Here is a 24,755-nt window from a genome sequence, read left to right on the forward strand (position 1 = left end):
ACATCTCTCTAAAATGTGGGGCCCTTCGGAGATAAAAAGGGCTTAGAATCATTGCTTTAATCGAAAGCCTAATTTGTTCCCTTATCGTCTAATAAAGCAAGCAGAGATTTGCCCTTATATTTAATTCATGCAATAAATTTATCCAAAAGCCTTTCCATGTAATTAATAATATATAATGCAATGTAAATTAGTAGTTTACATAGTGTCTAGTTCTGTGCCTGTATATATTGACATCTGAGAGTCACACATTTGAGGAGGAGTTAGTATAGGCTGGCATTAGTTACATCACAACAAACGCATGATGCCAAATTGAATAGCCTTAGCAGCTGATGACTTTTTAATGCATGGGCCAGGCTCAGCCTGGGGGTCTCCTTTGCTATTATCTGTAGGTTTGACTGGTAGACCTATGGGAAAATGACTGGTCCTGGAAATCCTCACTCCATGTCTGGCATTGGGCTGCATGACAAGAGTGACTAGGCACATGGAGTCTACAGAAGGGTAGCCTGGGCTCATTTTAGCCAACTAAAGGCAGCCACAAGCAGGGCAGTCTCTAACATCTAAATGCGTTTAAGCATTTGGTTATGTTGCATTGCCTAATATTCATTTGTAAGATGAATCAACCCTCACAAGCAGGCTCAAATTCAATAGGCTCTACTTTATTTTATTTTACTTTGAGACGAAGTCTCATTGTATATCCCTGGTTGACTTGGAACTTGCTATGTAGACCAGACTGGCCTTGACTTGGCCTCCACTTCTTTAGGAGAGTCCCTCCCAAAACTGTAGCCATTTTATTTTGTAATCCATTATTTAGTTGAGATTAATTTAACTATATTTACAAGTGACATTAATGTTTTAAATATTACTGAACCCAAAGACATTTTTACTGACCTAGACCTTCAGGAGGAAAACTAACTTTCATAGTGGAAATGATTTAGAACAAGAAAATAAAAGGAGTTTAATTAGACCGCACATAGCATATGTATACTAGCCCTTGTTAATAAGGACATTCAGTAGCCGTTAGCAATCAGTATGTGCCTTATTTTGTAAGCGCCACCTGTTCTAATTTGCTTTCCTGTTGTGGTGATAAAGACCATGACTAAAAGTGACTTGGGGAGGAAGAAGTGTGTTTCAGCCTCCACTTCCAGGTATTGGTCTGTCACTGAGGAATGTCAGGGTAGAAATCCAAACAAAAAGCTGGAGCAGAAATGATGAGGAAAGGGTGCTTACTGGCTCCATCTCTTTATGCTCACCTAACTCTGTTATATAGTTGGTACCCACTTGCCTAGGGATGGTGCCTCCTACAGTGGGCTGGTCTCTCCCATATCAGTCACCAATCAAGAAAATCCCTTACAGACGTAGCCATAGGCCAATCTGATTGAGTCAACTCTTCAATTGAGGTTTCCTCTTCCCAGGTGACTCTAGGTTATGTCAAGTTTACAATTAAAACTAACCAGGAGACGACCCAATTGTCATTGCATTTGAGTGCAGACCTCATATAAGGGAATAAATAAAAAAGAAATTCAATGACTCATTATGTTTAGTAAATATGTCTTTTGGGGGTTGGACCCAGGACCTCACACATGCTAGACAAGTACTTTATTACTGGTACAGTCCCAGTTCTTTTCATATTTTTTTTTTTATCTTGAGACAGAGTCTCACTGAGTGCCCAGGCTGACCTTGAATTTACAGTATGGCCCAAACAGTCCTGGAACCTGTAATCCTCCTGCCTCAGCCTCCTGAGTGTCTGGGATCACAGACCCATGTCACTAGCCTCAGCCAATATTATGCATAACTGGACTCCTGTTACAAATTAGCTATTAAATTGAAGAACTACTCTTTTAAATTAGCTATGATTATATGCATATATAAAATGACAACTATTTCCATATGTGCATAGTTATATTTTCATGTGTAAAGCAACTTGTTCTTTAGACAGAAAACAGGTATGGAGTATATTACCCTTCCACCTCCAACCTTCCACATCTAGGTCTCATTATCCATTAACTGCCTGAGTGAGAGCCCATTGAGTGCTTCCAAACTTCTCTGGTGTCCTGAGTGTAATTACAAAATGCTAATCCAGTGTCAATCATTCTGAGAACCAGTGCATTGTACTGCCACTCACAGAGGGCCCTTGAATATCACGTTCTCTGTCTGCCCCTCAGTTCACATTCATGTAGTAATATCTATTTGGTTCAGCATTAATGCCTATGTCATGAATAATATTTCTGACTTTTAATTGTAAACCATTTTCTACCAAAGAATGTCCTTTCCTTTGTCAGAGTTGAAGATAAAATAAAATGTTTTATTTCCTTTTCTCAATTATGAGGTTTTACTCATATAAATTTGTCGTTTTCGCTATCTTTTTTTTTTTTTTTTTTTTGGTTTTTCGAGACAGGGTTTCTCTGTGTAGCTTTGCGCCTTTCCTGGAACTCACTTTGTAGACCAGGCTGGCCTCGAACTCACAGAGATCTGCCTGGCTCTGCCTCCCGAGTGCTGAGATTAAAGGCGTGTGCCACCACCGCCCGGCTTGTTTTCACTATCTTGCTGACTTTGAATCACAGTGTAAAATCCTAAATTTTAGCACTTCCTTTTTGTATTGAGTCTTTCCTGAAGGATGCTAGCAAACTTCCTTTTCTTTCAGTTTCAAAACAGACTGACAATCCTGTGTTGTAGTCTGATTCTGCCATTACTACATATGTGAGCCTCCGAATAAGTTTTATCCTTTCCAGGCCTCAGTTTCCCATTTATGAAATGGGGCTGTGCCTGCCACTTTAGATGGTCATGGGAACTGAGGTAAATAATGCGTATAGATAGTTCAGCAGGGTAATGGCACCAGTTCAGTGCCTTGTAAATGCTAGCTGCTAGTGTCTGTATTCGCCTAAATTAACTTCACAGATATTATATATTTCTTTGGGATTGGAGGCAATTCCTTTTAATTTAAGACTAACACTTTTGAAACAAAGTTTAGAGGAAGCCCTGCCTTTGGACACAGGTACTGTGTCATGTCTCAGAGATGCAAGGGAGAAGCAGGGATTATATGAAAACCAGATCTGAAGTTGGCTATGTCCTTTTCATCCTTCACTCTACAGTTTTTGCTGTGAGCCTACTGTGTGCTGGGGACGGGCAGGGAAAGTGACTTGAGTCCTGTCCTCCTAGATCTTGTGGTGTTGCGGGGAAGAAAGATGTCGAGAGAAAGTAAGTCAGTACTACAGACTGAGAGGTGAGCTGAGGAAGGGAAGGATGCAGGGAAAGGGAACTGGATAGACCTGATTAAGTCTTTGTGGTTGGAGAAAGCTTCTAGGAAGAGGGGCTGTTTCAGCTGAGACTGAGGACGAGATGAAGGGAGAGATAGGTGAAGAGGAGAGGAGGTGCCTTCGAGGACACTGGAGCAGCCCCCATGGAAGCTCTTAAGTAGAGAACTCTGGGTGCCTCTGCAAGCTGAAGGAAATTCAGTGTGACTGAGTGTAGTGATAATGTGAGGACCGCAATGGCAGGCCTTTCATTGTCGGGTTGGAGAAGGGGCAGAAATGGCAGTGGCCGATGGCGAGGCTTCATGGCTATCTCAGGGTGGCTCTCTGTCTGGCTCCACAAGGACAAGCTAGTGAAGCCTGTTGTCTTGGGTAAGTTTTAGTCCCTCCTTCTTCACTCTTAAGAGGTCCTGGTTTAGGTAACAAATAGTACAGTTGTGTCAGCATATTAAACAGTATGGGTTTTATTTCAAGTGTTGTTTAGCAGGGAGCCTTTGACAAGCTTTAAGGAGGAGCTGTGGTGTGATTGATGCTTTAGATGACAAGGCATGTGTAGACACGGGGAGGAAGGTTGGAAGGCTTTTCAGTTCAGGCTTTGGCAAAGTGTAGAACAACGTAGGAGAGATGTGGATAGTCAAGATACAGTTTTGTGTTGGAATGGTTAAAGTCCTAGTAACAATTAGAGATGGGAGATGAGGCTGAAGGAGAGACCAAGAACAATTCTCTGCCCTCATCAGAGAAGTTTCCTCTTGCAGGGAATGGGAATGAATACAGAGACCCACCACTGGACAATGTGCAGAGTGAGAGACTTTGGAGCTCTCAGTCCTAAATGGGGTGTTTCATCAGACTTCTACCTGCAAGGCTCAAGGAGCTATTTAGAACAGAAGGAAAGAGTGTAAGAGCTAGAGGGGATGGATGTCTCCATGGAAACTGTCTTCCAGACACAGCAGGACTGATGCACATATAAACTCAGAGAGACTGTGGCAGCATACACAACATCTGTACAGGTTCAAACCAGATAGGGTCCCAGCACTGAAGGGAAGAGTGGACATGGAGTGCCCATCCCTAACCAAGAAAATATCTGCAATTAATACCCATTAGCAAAGGGGAAAAAAAATCAGTTTTCTCCAATGGATTTTCACTGGGTATATTAACCACACTCAGGGGCAGGCCCCATGCCCAGGAGTGATTGACCAACAAAAAAATGAACTCAATGCTATTTTTGTAAACATTTTGTCTAATTTTTCTTTGTTTGGGCATTTTTTTTTGTTGTGATGGTTTTTGCCTATTCATTTTGATTTCTGTTTGTGTGTTTCTTTTTTGTTTGTTTTAAAGAGAGCAAAAATACCCACAAAGTTGGGTGAGTAGAGAGACGAGGAGGATCTGAGAGTAACTGGAAGAAGAGAAAACATGGTTAAGATATATTGCATGAAAATTTCTTTTTAAAAGTTTAAAAATATAAATAAATAATAAAAAAATTTTAAGAAGAGTAAAAGAGAACAAGTCCTAGCTGTGTCCAGTAGTTCATGCTTGTAATCTTAGCAAGAGCCGAAGATCTTGACTAGGAAGTCAGCTTGAGCCATGTAGTAAGGTCCTGAATCAATGAGCAAGCAAGTGGACAGAAACACCAGCAAATCCCCAGGCAGAGGGATGTGGTACCACATACAGAAATACAGGTGACTAGGGCAGATACTGGGTATAGAAGAAGGGAAGAACAGGGCTCAGCCTTTGACACAGTAAGCCTGAGATGCCACAAAGATGCCAGGTATTTGCCCAAGGATGATGGGCAATAGATATATCCATACGTATGTAGATCTAAGTGTGTCTGAGACTCCAACCCTTGTCTTTTGCATCCAAACCTTCTCTACCCAGGAAATCTCAATTGTATAAATGTATTTAGGTTTTTCTTCATGTTTTCTGAGCAGGGTTGTGATGAACATCTAGCTTTTTTCCCGTGGATAGCTAATTATAGTAGGAATCTGAAAGTACATTAAAAAAATAAAACTTCAGAAAATGAAGACCAAAGCATCCAGTCTCCTGGCTTTTTCTGAAGGAGAGAGGAAATGAAGAACATTAGGTTATGGGGTATGGGGCTGGAGAGATGGATCAGAAGTTGACAGTACTTGTTCTTGCAAAAAAACCTAGGTTTGGTTCCCAGCACCCACACAGTGGCTCACAACCATCTGTAACTCCAGTTATAGTGTGTTCAAAGCCTTCTGCTGACCTCTGCTGGCACAAGGCATGCATATGGTGCTCATACATACATACAGGCAAAGCACTCATCTACATTAAAAACAAATAAGGTTATGGTGTGTGGCTGAGACCTCACTCACTAGGGGATTTTAGGTAGGAAGCTCTGTGCCTTTCCTAAGGTCACTCTGGTAGACAAGAGAACTAGCATTAGATTCTGACTTCACCACTACAAGTCCCTCACTGTCCCCCACCCCCAAAGAGTACAGATTCTGTGACGGTCCTTTAGAAAAGACATTTCCATTTAGCAAATGTCTGGATGGAAATTAGATTTTGTTGTTTATCCTATTCAAGGGGAGGGTTTGGGCTTCACGGGGCGGCGGGGGGCGGGGAGTGCATCTCTACACAGCTTTTCTATTGTCAGCAGAGTTTGATTGTCAAGGTTTTCCTGTGTCAAGAAGCACACATGTTTTAAGCCGGCATACCACAGAGTGCCGTATTGTGTCCACTCACTTGCATGAACGTCTTAGCACAGCTGATGTGCCCATTTGCTGTGGGGCAACAGCTGGCTGCCTGGCCTGTCAATGTGACTACTGTTCCAGGTGGCAGCTGCTGCGATACCACCAGGTAGATGGGTTGGGAGGAGAGGCTTGTTGGCAAGGTCGCTGCTTTTGGAATTCTCTGGCTATCACACAGTGTTCTTGGCATTGCCTGGAACTCTTCAGCGTGTCTCATAGTGCTGCTTTCTTATTGAGTTAGTGCTTTCAGTTTAAGACAATTAAAAAGAATTTTAGACACAAGGATATGGTTATTGTAGTCACTTGAGTAGGACATGATGCTGATTTCATTCACTGGTTCTGTATTAACAATTGGGTGCCAGCCAATTAATTAAACACACCACCATAGGAATTAAGTTTAAATCATGTTCACAGAATTACCTGCACATTTAGTGATTCTTGAGAAAGCGATATTTGTCCATGGCTGAAGTGTCATGTTTATCCCAGAATGACATGTTCTTTTCATCTGTGTCTCTCAGCTGTCATCCCATGTCTGGCGAGTGTGGCTGCAAGCCGGGCTGGTCTGGACTCTACTGTAATGAAACATGCTCTCCTGGATTCTATGGGGAAGCTTGCCAAGAGATCTGTAGCTGCCAGAATGGGGCAGACTGTGACAGTGTGACTGGAAGGTGTGCCTGTGCTCCTGGATTCAAAGTGAGTAACTTGGGCTCTGGGAGGCAGGAGAGGGATACACAGTGTGGAACAGATCAACAGCACAATTTACATGAGCTACCATCAAGTACAGTGAACGTGGTTAAACCATTCATAGCATTCATGAGAGAAGAACTGTCTGAGAAAGTTAACTCTAACATTCCATTGATGCCTGAGAACACTAATAAAACCATCAAGGTGTCATTGATGTTTAATATTAGAACTCATCAGGAAGTATGACCCATTATAATTATTCCTTGTGTAGTTATTTTATTGTGACCTATTAGCAACGTAGAAATAGTTTTTCCAATTGGTTATTATTAGTTATTCTTTTCTTTTCTCTGTGTAATAAATAGCCTAGGCTGTCCTGGAACTTGCTTTGTAGACCAGATTTGCCTAGAACTCACAGAGATCCACCCGTCTCTGCCTCCTGAGTGCTGGGATTAAAGGCGTGCGCCACCACCGCCCAGCCTAGTTATTATTTTCAACAGTTTCTATTTTAATTCCACAAAACTTAAAGACACAACATGCATCAGTTAGCAATTATGATACATTTGCACACTGCAGTCAGTTGCACGTGGTTTTGAAGTCTGTTTGAGAATGCAGCTTCTGCAAATGTACCTGTACAACAAGAGAGCAGAATTGTGCCTTTGGTCCCTAGGACTTTCTTAGCTATTGAAAAGGGGAAGTGGTGGCTGTGCTTTATTTCCTCCCCTTGAAAAGATAGCATTGAACTCTGTCAAGTGTTGACGGTCACTCCAGGGCACATGGTGCAGAGAGAGTGGGCCATGAAGTCGTAGAGCCAAGAGGATCTTTCTAGAAGTTTCTGATCAGAGTCATATCCTTTGGCTGACCCCTGAATTAACCTGCTCTTAAGAGCCTTTTGTGTTTTTGAAAAGAGATGTCCCTCAGTCACCTTAGGTAGCTCCGTTCTGTGTTTAGTTCCTACTGTTGGATAAATTGAATTGTACCACTGGCTGAGCGTTGCTTTGATTCAACCATTAACAACATTACATATCATACAAAGAGACCCACGAAGCATTTTGAAATGATGTGCAGTTTGTGTTTTTATTTTTGTTGACAATAATTTTACAGTTATAACTTATTTTTATGTATCTACTTGCATAACCAAGGGAGAAAGTTTTGTTTGGTTGTTCTGTTAGGAAGACAAATCTAAAGAAGTCAGCAGGTTTAGGGCATGTCCCATTTAATGTTTTATCACAATCGTGGACCAGCCAGTGTTGCACTTGAATAGGTACAATTTACATGAGGAATGGTATTATAGCAACTTTCAAAAGCATGGAGTGTTAAAATTAGAGAGAACGCACAATTAGCATTGCTGCGGTATATTTTTGTTTGCGCTGGCATGGTTTCAGTTGGAAAAAAATAGCTGTGTTTTGCTGTTTGTGCTCATCTAGGGAATTGACTGTTCTACTCCATGTCCTCTGGGAAGCTATGGGATAAACTGTTCCTCTCACTGTGGCTGTAAAAATGATGCTGTCTGTTCTCCTGTGGATGGGTCTTGTATCTGTAAGGCAGGTAAGAGCATGCTTGTGTGAATCCTTTATTAGACTCCGGTCCTCTCACCTCTAAGAGTCACCGCAAGGACACACTGAAGAGGGCTCTAGCTCTAAAGCCACTAAAATTGGGGTGACCTCATCGTCCCTTATCCCTCCTGAGTCCAGGAAAGAAACTCATATTTGGTCATCTCTGAAGTGGCTGCCAGCTTTCGAAGTCTGGGTCCATGATTTTGGGAAGGGTAAACAAGCAGACGTGTCTATGCCCCCAAACGGCCTGACTTGGAGGCATGACAAGAAATGCAGCCAGCACAGATTTTATGTGTGGCCCAGAGTGTGTCCTCCATAGATGCAGCCAGGATCTTGGAAACACATTTTTCATGGTTAATGGCTACTACTTCAAAGATGGGGTTATTCTTCCAAGAACAAACCTTCTACTTCCTCCCATATAAATAAACAAAGCTTATCATTCTATCCTGAGCATCACACAACATTAAAGGTGACCTCACTCCACATCCCTTCCCAGTAGCCCAGGGGTGCTTCTCAGTGTTGGCATCCCTGACCGATCACACGGCACAATTGGCTGCTTGGTTCCTTGGGGGTTCCTTTTCATTTCTGGTGGAGGCCTTTTGTGGCAGAGCCAAGGCTGTCTGCCACTGCTGTGACTGGGGCTGGGCAGCACTGTTACGCATCTCCAAGATGTCTCTAAAGGGAGATGTGGCTTGGAAGGGCTTAGCAAAGCTCCCGGTCATCTTTGTTTTTCTCACACGCTCTGTCGTTCTTGTCATGTAGGCTGGCACGGGGTAGACTGTTCCATCAGCTGCCCCAGTGGCACATGGGGCTTTGGCTGTAACCTAACATGTCAGTGCCTCAATGGGGGTGCCTGCAACACCCTGGATGGGACCTGCACCTGTGCCCCCGGATGGCGAGGGGAGAAATGTGAACTTCCCTGCCAGGTATGTGTGCTCTGGGTAGCCATGCCCGGAGGACTATGCAGCAGGGTTGACTTCTTTGTGCAATTTGTTGTTTGTTTGTGTTTGTTTTTCCTGACTGAAGGTGAATGAGTGTGACCCAGTCTTCAGTAACTACTACAAGAGTGCAAGTGGACAGAGGCTCGGAAAGGGATAGAGTGGAAGTCAGTTAGGGAGGCTTTCAAGAATGCCCCCTTCTTTCCTTTCATCCCTCTCTGTTTTCCCAGCCCCCACTCCAGCATTTTTAGTTTCTTACACACTCATCTCTGGGGTGCAGCCAGGCAGCAGCATTGGTCAAACACCAGTGTATGCCTGTCAACTATCCGCGTATTTTGTTTCCATTATAATGGAAATCTGCAGGCTTTGGGGTGGGAAGTGACAGGGGGCTGAAAAGGGGGCGGTGGCTGGTGTCACAGAAATGTGCATTGAAGTGATGAAAGAAGGCTTGGAAACAACCTCGGTTAATGTAAATATTTCTGGAGGCGCAGAAGTCTCCTCAGCACTCACTCCCTTCCCTTGACCTAATTTAGAGACATGCATCATTGGAAGGTCTCCTCTCTAGGTGCTGCAGACTGGCTGAGGGTGGAGTGGGAAGGGAATTCTGCAGCGACCTGTTGCATGCTTGCTTTCCAAAGCACTTAACTGCTTTCTTCCCTGTACGCACCATGCTTTCTTCTTGAGCCAACAAGCATTCTATCAGCAGTGGCATATGTTCTCTTCCCCGAGGATATCTTCTGATAACAATGCGACCCCCTGAACTGGGCCATTTCATAGACAGGGCTTCCAAGGGACTTCTCTTTCCCCCTCTGGGCATCCATCTTGTTAAGTACAACCCATTTCCCAAGGGGGAAAGGATTCCGGCCCTGCATTATTCTGTGCTCCCCAAGGCTCTCTTTGCAGTTTCTCTTCAGACCAATGGGCAGATTAACAAAGCTCCACTGGACTGTTAGGTGGTCTTCTGCTTCCTCATTGTGGACAAAGTGGAAACCCCAGTGCAAGCCGTCCATTGTTTTGCATTAGACGTATTAGTAAATCAGGGAGATCTGGCAGTCCAGTGGCTTCTGTTATAACAGAGCTAACTGCTGTGCAATCCTGTCAAACCTTAGTGGAGCCTCATAAGTGGTTCAGTTGGTTTCTTTGCTTAATAAATTCTAGACAAATGATTATGTCACCTAACACCTGCTGCCTGATAATGCTGTTTCCATGTCCCCAGCCTCAGTCACTGGGCTGTTTTCCTCAGTGTTTGGGTGACACAGAGAGGGTTGTAGTTCCCTATACCATTTCCTAGGATCTGGGGTCAAAAATAAGTTTTCCCTACAAATAAAACATTTCCATTCTTCTTCATGAACAACTGGTCATGCCCATCCACCAACAGCCTCCTCTTTATTGGGCCACTTGATAGTAGCATGCACATCAGGGGCAGATGAGGAGGCTGCCAATGTAATATTTATTTACAGTCTTAAATCATAATGTTCTACACAGTTTAGACTTTTTCTTGGAAAGGAAGATAGTTATTAGAGAAAATAACAACTGATTTTCAGTCTTATTTATTATGTCATGTATCCCACTGACAAGAGCTTAGGGAAATGAACTTAGTTTATATGTAACATCTATGTGTCCATATCTATGTATCTATGTACTTATCATCTATATATCTGTCTGTCTGTTTAGTGTGTGTGTGTGTGTGTGTGTGTGTGTGTGTGTGCGCGTGTGTGTGTGTATGAGCACATGTATGTGTGCATGTGTATCTTTTTTATGTGGACAAAAACTTCTCTTTCCTCTAAGGCAGAGAATTACAGGGAACACTGAACTATGTTGTAAGAATAATTAGAGACAAATGAACATATTTTTTTGCAAGTTTCATAATGAAAGCCTCTTTTAGTCAGTTGGCATGCTTATATTACTATTGTAGTTTGTATTATATTATATTATATTATTATATTATATTATTGTATGTATGCATCATATATTCGTGCTGACATAGTTGCTCCCACCATGCACATCTCCCAACTATTGCATCAAACATAAGTTAGAGTTGAGGTGATTTTAAAATGCTACCCACGCAGCTTGCATTTTGCATCATGGGAGAGGTGATGTGATGCATGTTCCTAGGAAGTATCAGGACTTTTGTGGTTTGCTGTCGTGGGGATACTTAGGTTGGTCATCGCCAGCTTTGATGTTCCCTTCCTTGCAGGATGGCACCTATGGGCTAAACTGTGCTGAGCGCTGTGACTGCAGCCATGCAGACGGCTGCCACCCCACCACAGGCCACTGCCGCTGCCTCCCTGGATGGTCAGGTACGAGCTTAGGGCCAGTGTTTGAAAGAAATAACCAATGCTTTAGTATCTAGTGGTGTTGCCTGCTCCTTCAAAGAAACACACACAGGTCACTTTTTCAGAAAAAAATAAAATGTGGTAAAGTCCCCAGCAAGTTTTTCATCCATGAAATGTTATGTGTTAGGTGTGATTAATCACTCACCAAAAGCAGCCAGTTTCATTGAGCTTAAATGCAAGATCTTACTGATAGAATGTAGGGCAGCAAGATTTCTGTGGTGTATTTTGAGTATTGACAGAGAAAAAAATTTAAAGTAAGTCCCAAGACTATAATTAGAATCATCATATAGATAAAACTATTAACTACTACTAATATTATTCATATACAAATATTAAATCTCATTCCTTGAAATAAAAGTTTGAAAACTTTATCTTCCTTAAATTTTTGAGTCAAGGCAAATTCATGTTATGATTAAGCACAAAATTTCTAACCATGGGGTAGAAACTCCTCCTTATTTATGTGGCTCCATGACTTCAGCCAAGAAGTTTATCAGGTGAATAGTGGTCCCGGAAGAAGAATGATGTCTTTACTTACGGTGTTCAGGTTTGCTTGGACATTTAGTGCCATCTTCAAAATCTGTAAATCATGAGCGAGAACATCACTCTTCTTGCAGGACTACTTTACATCCTCACCAGCAGCATCTGAGTGTTTTTATATCCCCACTACACATCTGTCTTTTGGGTGACATCCATATCTGTGGGTGTGAAGTAGTACCTCTTTGAGGTTTTGCTTTGTGTTCCTCTGGTGGCTGAGGATGCTGAGGATCCATCATCTGTACACTTATTGGCCACCTGTAAATCTTCTTGGTAGAAATATCTATTCAGATCCTCCATTAATTTTTAACTGAGTTATTTTTCTTTATATCTTTGAGTTCTAAGACCACATTATATTAATGCTCTTTACCAGACATGACTTGCAAGCGTTCCTTCCCATTTTCTGTTTTTTTTCCTACTATTTTCATAGCATTTTTCCAGTGGAAGTTTTTATTCTGATAAAGTCTACCTTGTCTAACTTTAAAATGTTGTTCCCTTGTGCTCTTTGTATCAGTTTTAAGAAATCACTGCCTAACACGGGACTGCTGAGATTTATTCTTATGTTGTCTTCTAAAGTTTCTAAAACTTTTATACTTAGTTTTTTTATTTGTTTGTTTTGAGACAGGGTTTCTCTGTGTAGCTTTGCGCCTTCCCTGGAACTCACTCTGTAGCCCAGGCTGGCCTCAAACTCACAGAGATCTGCCTGCCTCTGCCTCCCGAGTGCTGGGATTAAAGGCGTGCGCCACCACCGCCCAGCTATACTTAGGTTTTTGATTCACTTTGAGTTAATTTTTTTTTTTTTTTTTTTGGTTTTTTCGAGACAGGGTTTCTCTGTGTAGCTTTGCGCCTTTCCTGGGACTCACTTGGTAGACCAGGCTGGCCTCGAACTCACAGAGATCCACCTGCCTCTGCCTTCCGAGTGCTGGGATTAAAGGTGTGCGCCACCACCGCCCGGCTGAGTTAATCTTTTATATACTGTGATCAGGGGGTCAAACTTCATTCTATAACCAGTGACCTCAGCACAGTTATTTGAAGACTATTCTTTCCCCCACTGACTGTCTTAACTTCCTTGCCAGAAATCAGTTTCCCATAGATGTGAAGCTTATTTCTAGTCCATTCCATTGGTCTGTATGCTTGTCCTCACACAGGTACAATTCTTCCTTGGTTATGGTGACTGTGTAGGAGGTTTGAAATTGGGAGAAGGGTGAGCATCCCACCCTTGCTTCCTTTTATGGTTGTCTCGGCCATGCCGGATCCCTTCAATCTAAAATCCCCACATGGCTTTTAGCATTTATATACCAGTTTCTGCATGGAAATTTAGTGGGGTTTAGCTGATAGATTAATTTGGGGAGCTTTGGCAACTCAGCTGCATTAAGTCTTCAGATTCACAAGCATGGCCTATCACCAGCAAACCCTCAGAGGGATCTGTTGCCCCCCCCCCCCCCGCCCCACAAGTTTGCTGTGAGTTTCTTTGGTTGTGGGTAGAAGAAAACAGAGGTGGAAGGTCACATTTTAGTGCCTTAGAGCCACCTTGTTGGATAGAAGAAGCTGGTACAATGACCTCATTTGCCGTCAATAGGAGTGACCCATGGAGTCAAGGTCCCTGTCCCTCTTGTTCCCTCTTGACTTGCGAACTTGGCTTTATAGTACAAAAGTCTCTGTCACCTCTCCATCACTGATGTTGATGCTGGATCTTGTCAGGCATTAAATCACATCTGTGACTTCACCAGGGTTCCAGGGTTCCATTTGCAAATGGATGGACTGCTGTTAAATTATCAGTGACCTCAGTGAGGCAAAGAAACACTTCTAATCTGGTAAATTCAGATCAAGACTAACAGAGGCCACATTATCTAATTTGGGCCCTACTCTACCAAACCTACGTTTGTCTTTTAAATACATAGAGAGTAGGGGGGTGTCCCTGGACATAGGGGTCACAGCTTGGGTGTCAACCTACTCTGATGATTTAGAACCAGCCTGTGAAAGGAACACCCTAGTACACATGAGAAAAGCAAGAGATGACTTGGCTTCAAGCCAGTCAAAAAATGTGTTCCTGGCATTCCACAGTCTGGGTCATGGGGTAAGACAAATTATCCCATCTGGCCTTAGACCTACCAGGCTCCTGTGGGAATGCACTGGCTTTGCCACACAATGTGATCTTGTAATCCCCTGCCCATCTGTGACCAGCCTGCTTCCTGCTTCATGGCTCTCTGGCTCTCTGGCGCTCTCTCTCTCTCTCTCTCTCTCTCTCTCTCTCTCTCTCTCTCTCTCTCTCCTTTGTCTCTTTGCTTTATAGCCTGTGCTTCAGTCTCTATTGCTCTCAGGCCAGCCCAGGGGTCCCAATGCCTCATTTCTCCAGGCCTTCCATGGGCCAGGGTGTGTAAATAGTTGTCCGTCCCTGAGCCTGCTGAGAAGTTGTTGCCCCACACTCAAAGAACACATTTGACACAAGCAAACACGTGGGGGGGAGGAGACAGTCCCAGAAAATTTAAAAACAGATCACATTTGGAATGAGAGTTGGGTTGCTTTTTTCTGAACAGAAAGAACAGAGTCTGTGTAATATTTATACGGGCATCATTTCATTGTCAGCCATGAACAGACTCATGTTTTTCACTGATAAATTTGGTTTGAATAAGTTCCTTGTTAAGACTTTTCACAAGAAGGCTTTGCTTCTCACTGGGGAGCCAGCTCTCAGCCAAATCATTACCCTGAGCCCATGGAGGCACGTGAATCTGCCTCCTTTCTTCTCTGTGGCTGAAACTGCTCTAGGTGACAAGTTAGGGATCACTTGCTGGAGAGGGTAGAGTCTGATGTAACAGGGGCGTGTCCTCAGTGAACTGCAATGCAGGGCCTAGGCTCTTCCCCTGGCCACAGTAACAAAAGTGGTACAAAGTGTTCAAGGGTGGCATCCCAGAGCATCCCAGGCAGAGGGGGTAGTGAGGGGACATTTGAAGACATTAGCCACTTAGACTGAGCTGTCATCTCATCTTAAGAAAGTCTGGTATCTTAACCCATAGTCATCACCACTCAAAACTTCGAGGTGTTGCCTCAGGTTTGTATCTTCCTAAAGGAGCTGAGATTTTTAAAATAGGGCTAGGGACTATGGCTCTTGACCAGGGGAGGGAAGGCATTGTCAGCTCAGGTGGCATGACTCCATTCAAATTATACATGTCTGTGTATACACATAATAACAATTAAATCAAAAGAGGCTGTGAATTTGAGAGGGAGCCAGCAGGGAAAGACAGAAAGAGGGGTTTGAGGGAGGAAAAGGAGGGAGATGAAATGATATTATTATATATAATTTCAATTTTTTTAAAAAATTGAGGAAAATAGGTTTACAGATGTTAGCATGTCTTACCTAGGTAGAAAATGTAATACTGTGGCTGAGCAGTGGTGGCACATACTTGCAATTCCAGGACTCTGGAGGCAGAGGCAGGTGGATCTCTGTGAGTTCTAGGCTAGGGTCTACAGAGTTCCAGGATAGCCAGAGCTATCACACAGAGAAACCCTGCCTTGAAACCTCCCTCTCGCCAAACATTGTGAAAGTTAAGCAAAACCCAGAGTGCATTTGATATTCCAACCTATCTTTCCAAAGTTAATGCACCATTTTCTCAAAGAAAGGAATGCACGTTTATAATATGCAGATATTTAAAACTAGTTTATTGACGTTTTCAGCCAATAGGTTGTTTTATCTGAAAGAAATAGACCTCATTAGAAAACTCTGGGGCCTATGTTACTCTGTAACACCATCAAGGATATCTAGGCTGTGTCTTAGCTTTGTACGAATGAGTATACACACTGCACACATTCATGTGCACTCACATACCATATATGGCATGTGTACAAACACATTCCACACTGTTATAAACTGAAACCAGCTTTTCAGAAATGATTGAGAAATTCCAGATGAAACATAATTAGTTTTACATAGATAGACATGTACAAGTATATGCAGTTTTCCAGAGTAGTAGTAGAGTGACGGGCTTTATAAAGTATTTCCTAAAAACCAGTAGAAACAGGTTGATGTTTCTTCCTTTCTGTTCTGGGTTCAGTCAGCCAGAAACACCTATTCACTGAGCATTACAGCTAATCACCATTTAATTCCAGCTGTCTGAAAACACGTGTGGTCTGTGGCCTGGTTCCCAGCTCTGGCCAAGATCACTGTCACCTGGGAACTCTTTCCACTTGCGTATTCTCAGTCATAATCTAGCACCTACTGAATGGGAATTTGGAGGGTGGAAGGGGCGGGGTGGAGAGGAGGAAGCTCTCACCAGTCCATGAAGCATTTTTTTTTTTTTTTTGGTACAAAATTTGAAAAGCTTTGGAGATCTCTCAGCATGCTTTCCTTGGCATATGGGGAAGAGCTGCATGTCTGCCAGGGGCACTTGTCTAGTATACTACCTGCACACCGTGATTTGACTTGTCCTTTATGTCATTTCAAAAGTTATCCTAGTAGCCCAGACTGGCACTCTCCAGTCCGTTTAGTGGAATCTGGTACATCTTATCACCCTAATTATTGATGATAATGGGGCCCAGGGACCATTTCTTGACAGAAGCCTCATACCAGTGACCAAAGAAATGAAAACGCTCAAAGATGTCTTCTTCGTACTAGAACAAGAAATTAGAACACTGTCTTAGTTAGGGTTTCTGTGAAGAGACACCATGACCATGGCAACTCTTATAAAGGAAAAATTTGGAATGGCTTACAGTGCAGGTGTTTAGTCTTTTATAATCATGGCAGGAAGTACAGCAGTGTACAGGCAGACATGGTGCTGGAAAAGAAGCTGAGAGTCCTACATCTTGACTCGCAGGCAGTAGGCAGAGAGAGAGAGAGAGAGAGAGAGAGAGAGAGAGAGAGAGAGAGAGAGAGAGAGAGAGAGACAGCCAGGGCCTGGCTTGAGCATCTGAAACCTCAAAGCCCACCCCCAGTGACAAACGTCCTCCAACAAGGCACACCTACTCCAACAAAGCCACACCTCCTAATAGTGCCACTCCCTATGGGGGCCATTTTCTTTCAAACCACCACAAATACTAAATTGGCAGAAAGGGGGTTAGGATATCACATCAGCCCTTGAGCCCCTAGGCAAATGAATGGGATGATCAAGACATGGTATAAGAAGGAGATGGGACAGCAGAATGAAATCAGAGGTAGGGTGCTCACCTGGGCCCAGCCAGGAACGGGGGACTTGGAAGGAGAGCCCTATGGGGATGTTGATGACCAGAGACCAGCTTCTCCATGGCCCCCAGGAAGGAGAACTTGTCAGCCTTTCTGTCCCAAACACCCACTGTGACCAGTGGTGCAGATGAAAACTACCTTCAGGGACTCATCTATCTCAACGCAGCTCTCTGGCACCTTAGCCCCTCAGTGGTGCTAAAGGTTACCTTGAGGGCCTTGCAAGGGTGGCATCCCAGAGTCACCTAAGTGGGAATCCAAGTTCAAGTCAATAACTACACGAAAGGGTTTAATCAACATGCAAATGCCCAATTAACCACAAATGCAAATGACCCACTTCTGGGACCTTCTGGGCCTAGGCATGTTGTGTGTGTGTGTGTGTAGGTATCCATCTGTCTGTCCCTCCCTTGATGGACAGAAGGCTCTCACCCTGAAGTGAGAATGGCTACAGAAAAGCCCCCAGCTTTCCCACTCTGCCCTGCAGCCTGCTCTTGGCTCTCACCCAGGGCTGTACTCAGACAGGCAGTGCTTGCCAGCTTGTTGGTCTTGTTGCTACAGATGTGAACCTCCCTAATTTCTATGACTGAGAGGGACTTTTTTGTCAACAACCAATACAACGGTGTGATTTAATAACCACAAGTCGGGTGTCTCTGTGTTCTCTGCTGGCATTATGGTTGGGCACGGGGAGTGGAGAGACAGAATAGTACCAACTCCTCTGTTCTGTCAAGAAAGATGAAGTATGGACAGAGGTGGTAGGTACACTGGTGAATAATTTGCCTATATCGTCTGTGCCATCACTTTGAGGATGATGTTAGAAATTAGGAAACTAGCAAGTTTGTGACTAAACAGCGTGGCTCTTCTACAATCACCTCCCCCAATTAGCATTAACAAATATCTCTTTTTCACTCTAGTGTGTGTTTAATGGTTTGCTGCCCAGGGTCAAGCCATTAAATCAAAATCATTTTCTTTATTTTCCAACATTCCAGATATTGCAATATTGGCATACTGGGTATGAAAGAGATGAGGACTTGGGGCTACATCTTTGAGAAGGGGAAATAATGACATCCTAGATGATTTATTTACTACATTCATGCAATCACAAATGCCCAGTGAATGCCGGTTTCACATCGAGGCCCCTGGCTTAATGCATCAGGCATTAAATGCACGAACACTTCTTTAGTGCTGCTTAAGCTGAAGTTTATCACGGTCATTCAGCCATTGCCTAGCAACTTGAGAAGGCTATCAATGGGCTCTTTGTCCCCAGTCCTGGCAAAAACAGTCCCTCGCAGATCTCCTTATCAGCATTGGAAAATTTATCAGAAAAAAAATGCTTCCATTGAGCAGATCTGCCTGCAAATAGAAACCCACCCTCTTCCCATCAGCCCCTCTTCCAAATAGTTTAGGAATCGTCTCCAGAAACAACTAGTTTTGAAGTTTTTGTCTGTTCCTTGGTGGATATCCCAAAGAAATCATCTTAGAGTATTTCATTCTTTTTCTATTTCTCTTTAGTTGGGGGTAACAGCTCCCAGCCCCTGAAAGTTAGCCTTTCCCATTCCGGAAGGAAACGGTGCTTGCACCCATGTGGACTGTGTCTTGGCTTCCTTCCTGCTCTAGCTTTCATTCTTCCGAGCCCTCACATTCAGGGCAAGCGCTCTCCCACGACTCACTGGGCCACATCCTCTCTGCAGACATCCCCACAGACACACTGAAGCACCGGACAGACATACTGACACACTGACATACTGAAAGCACACTCCTCTTCATCTAGACACACTGGCACCCAGGGCTAACCATTACACTCCATATGCGTCAGTTTCCAGACCGCACAGCCAGGCTCTCTCGATCTCCCAGCTGACAGAGTGAGTTGTTTGGGGAAGGGAGAGGGACAGGGGAACTTTCCATTCGCAACTTCTCCACTGGTCTCCAGAATTCTTCCCCTGCGGTTGGTTTTGTTCGGTGCCTGTTCGTTTTTCTCCCTTGTCACCTCCATAATCTCAATTTGTCACCCGACTTTTTGTCTTCAAGACTCATCTCTTACACCTTCATCCACTCTCCTATAAAGCACAAATTCATCTATGCTACCCCTCATTGGGTCTCTGCTAATGTCGTGTGGTGCAGGGGTGGGGTCTCTCCCTCCACAACATGGTGCTCTTAGCTCTTCTTTATGAGTCCATGGCTGTCCACACGCTTTGCTTGGTATTTCTAGTTCCTAAGTTCCAGCTGCTCTAGCTTTGGTAATTCCTGAAGGATTTCTGCATGTTTCTTGGGACTCTGAGTCTTGTAGTCACTATTCCCTCAGCCTAGAACTATTTTTCCTCCTTCCTTGGTCCAGTTCACTGGACAGAGCTGGGGGTATGTCCCAGGGCCTTATCATCTGGAGTTAACTCTTTTGGAGAGTGTCTCATCAACAAGCCAGCATTGGCTGGACTCCCAGAAGGCATATCGACTTAAATTATTTTTCATCTTTGGCAAACAAGGAAACAAGAATATGTTGTGTAGGATTCTATCAGAGTTGGGAAGTATGAGATCAATAGAAATGATGAGAGGAAGGGGTGTTAAGCAAACTTACCACTCGTTCGACACCTCCTCATCTTGGAGCATGCCTCACTGCAGGGCTGTCCTTACTCAGCTCCCCAACCTGCTGCTAGGACGTGATTCAAAGAAACACTTAGCCAGGACTTAATTGTGACTCTCACTGCCTGACATTTTACAATTAGGTATTTATTTCTTCGACTCTCAAAGGGTGTGCCTTCTTGCAATATTAATAATCCTTAGAGAAAGAAGATCCCAGCAATCATAGATTTAGCATGCTCTTCCCTGAATATATAATGGAAGAAGAGATGGCAAGAGGTACAGAGGGTCTGAGGAGAGGTAGGAATGTGGGATAAAGGATGCTGCAGAAGGAAGACAGCATCCTACTTTTCTATGGACTTGTTTCATCTCTGATACTTGTCTTGAAATAGATTAGGCATTAATATATGCAAAATGATGACTCTTTTACTGCAAAGAAGAGGAGAAGAGAGCTTGAATTTCAAAGAAAGACTAGAAAATGGAAAGTTTATAATTTAAATTCAATGGAAAGATTCCTTCACAATCCTAAAACTAAAGAAACCAAAGTTATTTAAAAAACAAATTTGGTTCTGCTGAAATATGTTTATATGACTGGAGGCAGGCAGTCTCTGGAACAAAATGAGGGGTAAATCGTGTGAAACATAGTGTTTCATTGTTTGTTTGCTTTTTTCCCAATGGATTTCCTGGCGGTTCCATGCTTTTACTTACTTTTTCATGCTTTTTACTTACTGGAAAATTACCTTGATGAAGCTGATCATGACAGATGCGTGTGCTAACCAGCTGGACGAATCTCTTGAGGGAAGAGGAATCAGATACTGAGCATAGGATCACTTAATTTCAATCACTAATCTGGCCTTCAGCCATTTTTCATAACTAGCTTTGTGTGCTTATCCACAAATCATGATAACCTATAATATTCAACGCCAGTATGATGGCTATTCTTGGCTGTCAACTCGACCACATCTGGAATTAACTAAAACCCAAATGGCTGGGTATACCTGTGAGGGATTTTTTTCTCTTAGGTAAGTCATTTAAAGTGAGAAGACCCCTCTTTAATCTGGGCTACATCTTCTGGTGGCATCCTATATGAAGGACATAGAAGAAGGAAGGGCTTGATCTTTGCCTGCTTGTTCTGACTCTCACTGGCAAGTTTATTTCTTCACTGACACAAGAGTCTACCTCTTTGAGATTCAGGCGTATACTGAGACATCCAGTTTTGGGACTGAACAACTACTGGATTCCTGAACTTTCTGTTGGTAGACAGCCAATGCTGGACTAGCTGGACCACAGTCTATAAGACATTCTAGTAAACTCCATATATATGCATATATATGTACATATATATGTATATATATAATATATATATTAGAGATTACACACACACACATACACACACACACACACACACACACACACACACACACACACACACACACATGGATTCATTCTATCAGTTCCATTCCTCTAGAGAACCATGACTAATACAGCCAGTATATACTTTGGACCTGAAGTGTATTCCATTCCGTTATGGCTGAATGTAAGTGTAATATGATTTGGCCAATAGCTGATAAATTAGCTCACCTTAAATGGCCAAGTCTCATGCTTCAAACCCCATTCCACATAAAAAAGTACTAAGAAATCAGAACTAATTTTCAGTCTGATTATAAGGTTAGCTGAGTAATTACTTGGGCTCTATTTCCTCAGGCTTCTTGTTGAGATTAGCCTGAATGGATCTGGGTCAAAATGCCCAGGGACATCAGGATCTGTGAAGCAGGTGGTCCCTTACTACCTTGGCTGTCAAACAGGAGCCTTGGCTTACGGTGGGGATGGAAAACCTGAATTTGAATTGAGAGAGAAGCCCCAGGCAGGTTACTCTTGTGAGTACTTTCTTCAGACACAAAGCAAAGCTTACATTCTTGTAGCCTGTGCCTGAGTTCATTGCTGCTCTGAAGGCCTTATGGTTCTGTGTGGTATAGGTGTTGGTTAAAAAAAAAATCTGCTGAGTCTCCACAGCTGGCGCTTCATTTTCAGAGAGTGTTGAATTTGCAAGTGGGTCTCCGCTTTCCAAAAGACCTTGAAAAGTGGGATGTGTGTGACCACAGGAAAGAACAGCAAGCAGGCCCACATTTTATTTACTTATCCTGTGGGAGACATTTAGCTCCTGGTTAGTTTTATATCCAGAACTTGTTTCCTCTGGAATAAAAGTCTGTTGCTAATCGGAGTTGGACACAATGGGGTTGTGCCTCACTGGCCAGTCTTTGCCAAGCTAAGGGCTTCTCTGGAGGATGGACATGGGGACAGGAAAAAGCAGAGATTTATTATTTTACAGAAATGGCTTTATACCAGCTGGTAACATATTTATGGTCATCTACAGTGCCTTCCGTATCAAGTTTGGGGCACAATAACCTTTCTCCCAAAAAGCAGGCAAAATGTGATGTGGCCTACCCAGCATCCTCCAGGCAGGGTCGCTGTGAACTTTCTGGAATACTGGATTGAGCATGTCCTCACCGTGTTCTCACTTGTTCTGAGGCTGTCAGTCATCAGTGCAGCCCTAGTCAGAACCCTTCCCTTTGCAGGGGAAAGGCTCTGAGAGTTCTGATGTAACCAAGAGATCCCTGTTGTATTTCAAATACAAATTTGCAAAACCCTCCTTTGCCTCCGTGGATGCCTAGCTTTATTTTTATTCTTGCAGACTCAGCTTCCTGTAGGAATTTGTTTATTGGGTCATGACTGATTTAAGCTTTCTTTATTTCCCGAACAAAAACTTAAATAGTGCCACACAATTTCGCAACAGTGACTTAGACCTCCACATTATTGGCTGTGATCGGCTGCCTCTATCTGTCCAATGTGAAATGAAATTGTTAAGGATGAAGTTGGTGATACATATGAGCATATCAGCATGTCTAGCACAATAGATCATTGAAATATTTTAGGATTGTGTTTCCTTTTTTACTACCCAGTCGGGCTTCCTTCACATAAAAGAATTTAATCATTTTTGTGCTTTGCCTGATCATTGTACACTTTGCTCATTTCTTTGTAAAAACAAAGAATGGGGGGGCATAAATAGGAAATCAATAGTCTTTTTTTGGGTGGGGGATAAAGTTTGCCTTCAATAGACAGAGCCCTTGGGCTTCCTGTTGCTTCCTTCTATTAAAGAAGAAAAAAAAATCAATGTGGTGAAAGTGTTCTCTCCTTGACAGCATAGGAAGGAATTCCGGGTATTCATTAATGTTAGGATGATTCTGTGTACTGGTGTATATAGGCAGTAAGTGGATTTTAAGCCTAACATCCTCTCTGTTCACTGTTGTCTGGGACACTTGCATTCACACCATCCTGGAGCCTCATTATTTACACTCGTTGTTGTGTTAACATCCCTAGGAGCCCACACGGCGGCCCCTTCAGCCCTGCCCTGTGTGTGTTCTTTCAGGTGTGCACTGTGACAGCGTGTGTGCCGAGGGACGCTGGGGTCCTAACTGCTCGCTGCCCTGCTACTGTAAAAATGGGGCTTCTTGCTCTCCTGACGATGGCATCTGTGAATGTGCACCCGGATTCCGGGGCACCTCTTGTCAGAGAAGTAAGTGTCTCATGGGTGATGATTTCTGTCCCCCTTTCCTGGGAATTATGGGCAGAACAATCTCCGCTCTACCTTTTAGTTTCTAGTGACGTTTTGTAGCAGTCAAGGGCAGAGCAGTCCTTGAAGAACTGTCCTCAAATGACACTTCCCCAAGAACTTTATTCCTTTCAACCGCTAGGACTGACTTAACCCTTTCTTCCTGGTGATGATTTCATTACCTCATGGGCACCATCATCAGGATACCATCCTCATTTCTTCCTTGAAGTGTGCAAATGGTGTTCCAGAAATCCACTGACCTGTAAATATTTTATTCAGCAATTTGGCATCAGCCTCACCTCAATTACCAGAAGTTAACATCAGCCAAACCTTGAGGCAATCACACACCGCACTAGTAAGCTGAAAGTCAGTGCTGTGGGGAAAGCAGAATTGAAAGTTAAAAAGGGGAGCTGTGGACGCTGCTCTGTAGAAGCCTCGAATTAAGAAATGATCCGGAAGATTTTACTAAATCTTTGGGTAAATGTAATAAGAAAAGTTATTATACACTGTTGTAATTTCTCACATCAATTTCTTTTTCCATTAAAAGTTCAATGCAATCATTCTTTATCCCAAATAAAGTCGTTGGAAATATCCAAATACACAGCATTTTGTTTACTCACTGTCTTTAAACACAACCATCAGTCTATACTTTTTGTGAAGGAGAAAGATCTTTGAATTTTGAGCGTTTATCTTTTTTTTTTTTTTTTTTTTTTTTTTTGGTTTTTCGAGACAGGGTTTCTCTGTGTAGCTTTGCGCCTTTTCCTGGGACTCGCTTTGGAGACCAGGCTGGCCTCGAACTCACAGAGATCCACCTGGCTCTGCCTCCCGAGTGCTGGGATTAAAGGCGTGCGCCACCACCGCCCGGCTCCAATCATGGTTCTTAAAGAATAAAGGACCAACAAATGGCTTGGTATTTCTTAATTGAAACATTAATATTCAGAGTTTTGTTTTCCCCATTTTCTTATTCATTCAACAAATATCTTTGAGCTTCTGGTCTAGGCCTGGCCTTGAGCCAACCACAGGAGGACAGTGAGGTCTATCTGAGACATTGTCTTGTGCCAGTGAAATTTGGAGTTTTATAGCTTCTTTCCTTGTTAAAAGCTGCCCTTCTTGTTTCGTGCCTGAAAAATTCCCATTATCAACTTTTTTTTAAAGTTTTCTTATTCCTCCCTTTTAACTAGACCTCTGAGTGGAAACAGGAGATAAACCCAACTCAGAAAGGTAACTGTGAGTTTCCGTTCTATTTGCAGTCTGCTCCCCAGGTTTTTACGGGCATCGCTGTAGCCAGACATGCCCACAGTGTGTGCACAGCAGCGGCCCCTGCCACCACATCACAGGCCTATGTGACTGCTTGCCTGGCTTCACTGGAGCCCTGTGCAATGAAGGTAAGCACCCAAGCATCC

The 24,755-nt window shown here is 43.2% G+C and overlaps 1 protein-coding gene across 2 annotated transcripts in view; it reads left to right on the forward strand.

Moving 5' to 3' along the window:
* Megf10 (multiple EGF like domains 10) overlaps positions 1 to 24,755 on the forward strand; it is a 161,901-nt gene that overhangs the window by 116,043 nt on the left and 21,103 nt on the right. For both annotated transcript variants that reach the window (XM_052742216.1, XM_052742214.1), the window contains exons 10-15: positions 6,475 to 6,649; positions 8,065 to 8,185; positions 8,956 to 9,119; positions 11,329 to 11,431; positions 23,170 to 23,316; positions 24,603 to 24,737. In XM_052742216.1, coding sequence (XP_052598176.1) covers positions 6,475 to 6,649; positions 8,065 to 8,185; positions 8,956 to 9,119; positions 11,329 to 11,431; positions 23,170 to 23,316; positions 24,603 to 24,737 — 845 coding nt within the window. The remainder of the gene's footprint in view (positions 1 to 6,474; positions 6,650 to 8,064; positions 8,186 to 8,955; positions 9,120 to 11,328; positions 11,432 to 23,169; positions 23,317 to 24,602; positions 24,738 to 24,755) is intronic.

Source organism: Peromyscus californicus, unplaced genomic scaffold (assembly GCF_007827085.1).
Source record: "Peromyscus californicus insignis strain IS unplaced genomic scaffold, ASM782708v3 Scaffold_17__1_contigs__length_78620276, whole genome shotgun sequence".
NCBI lineage: Eukaryota > Metazoa > Chordata > Mammalia > Rodentia > Cricetidae > Peromyscus > Peromyscus californicus.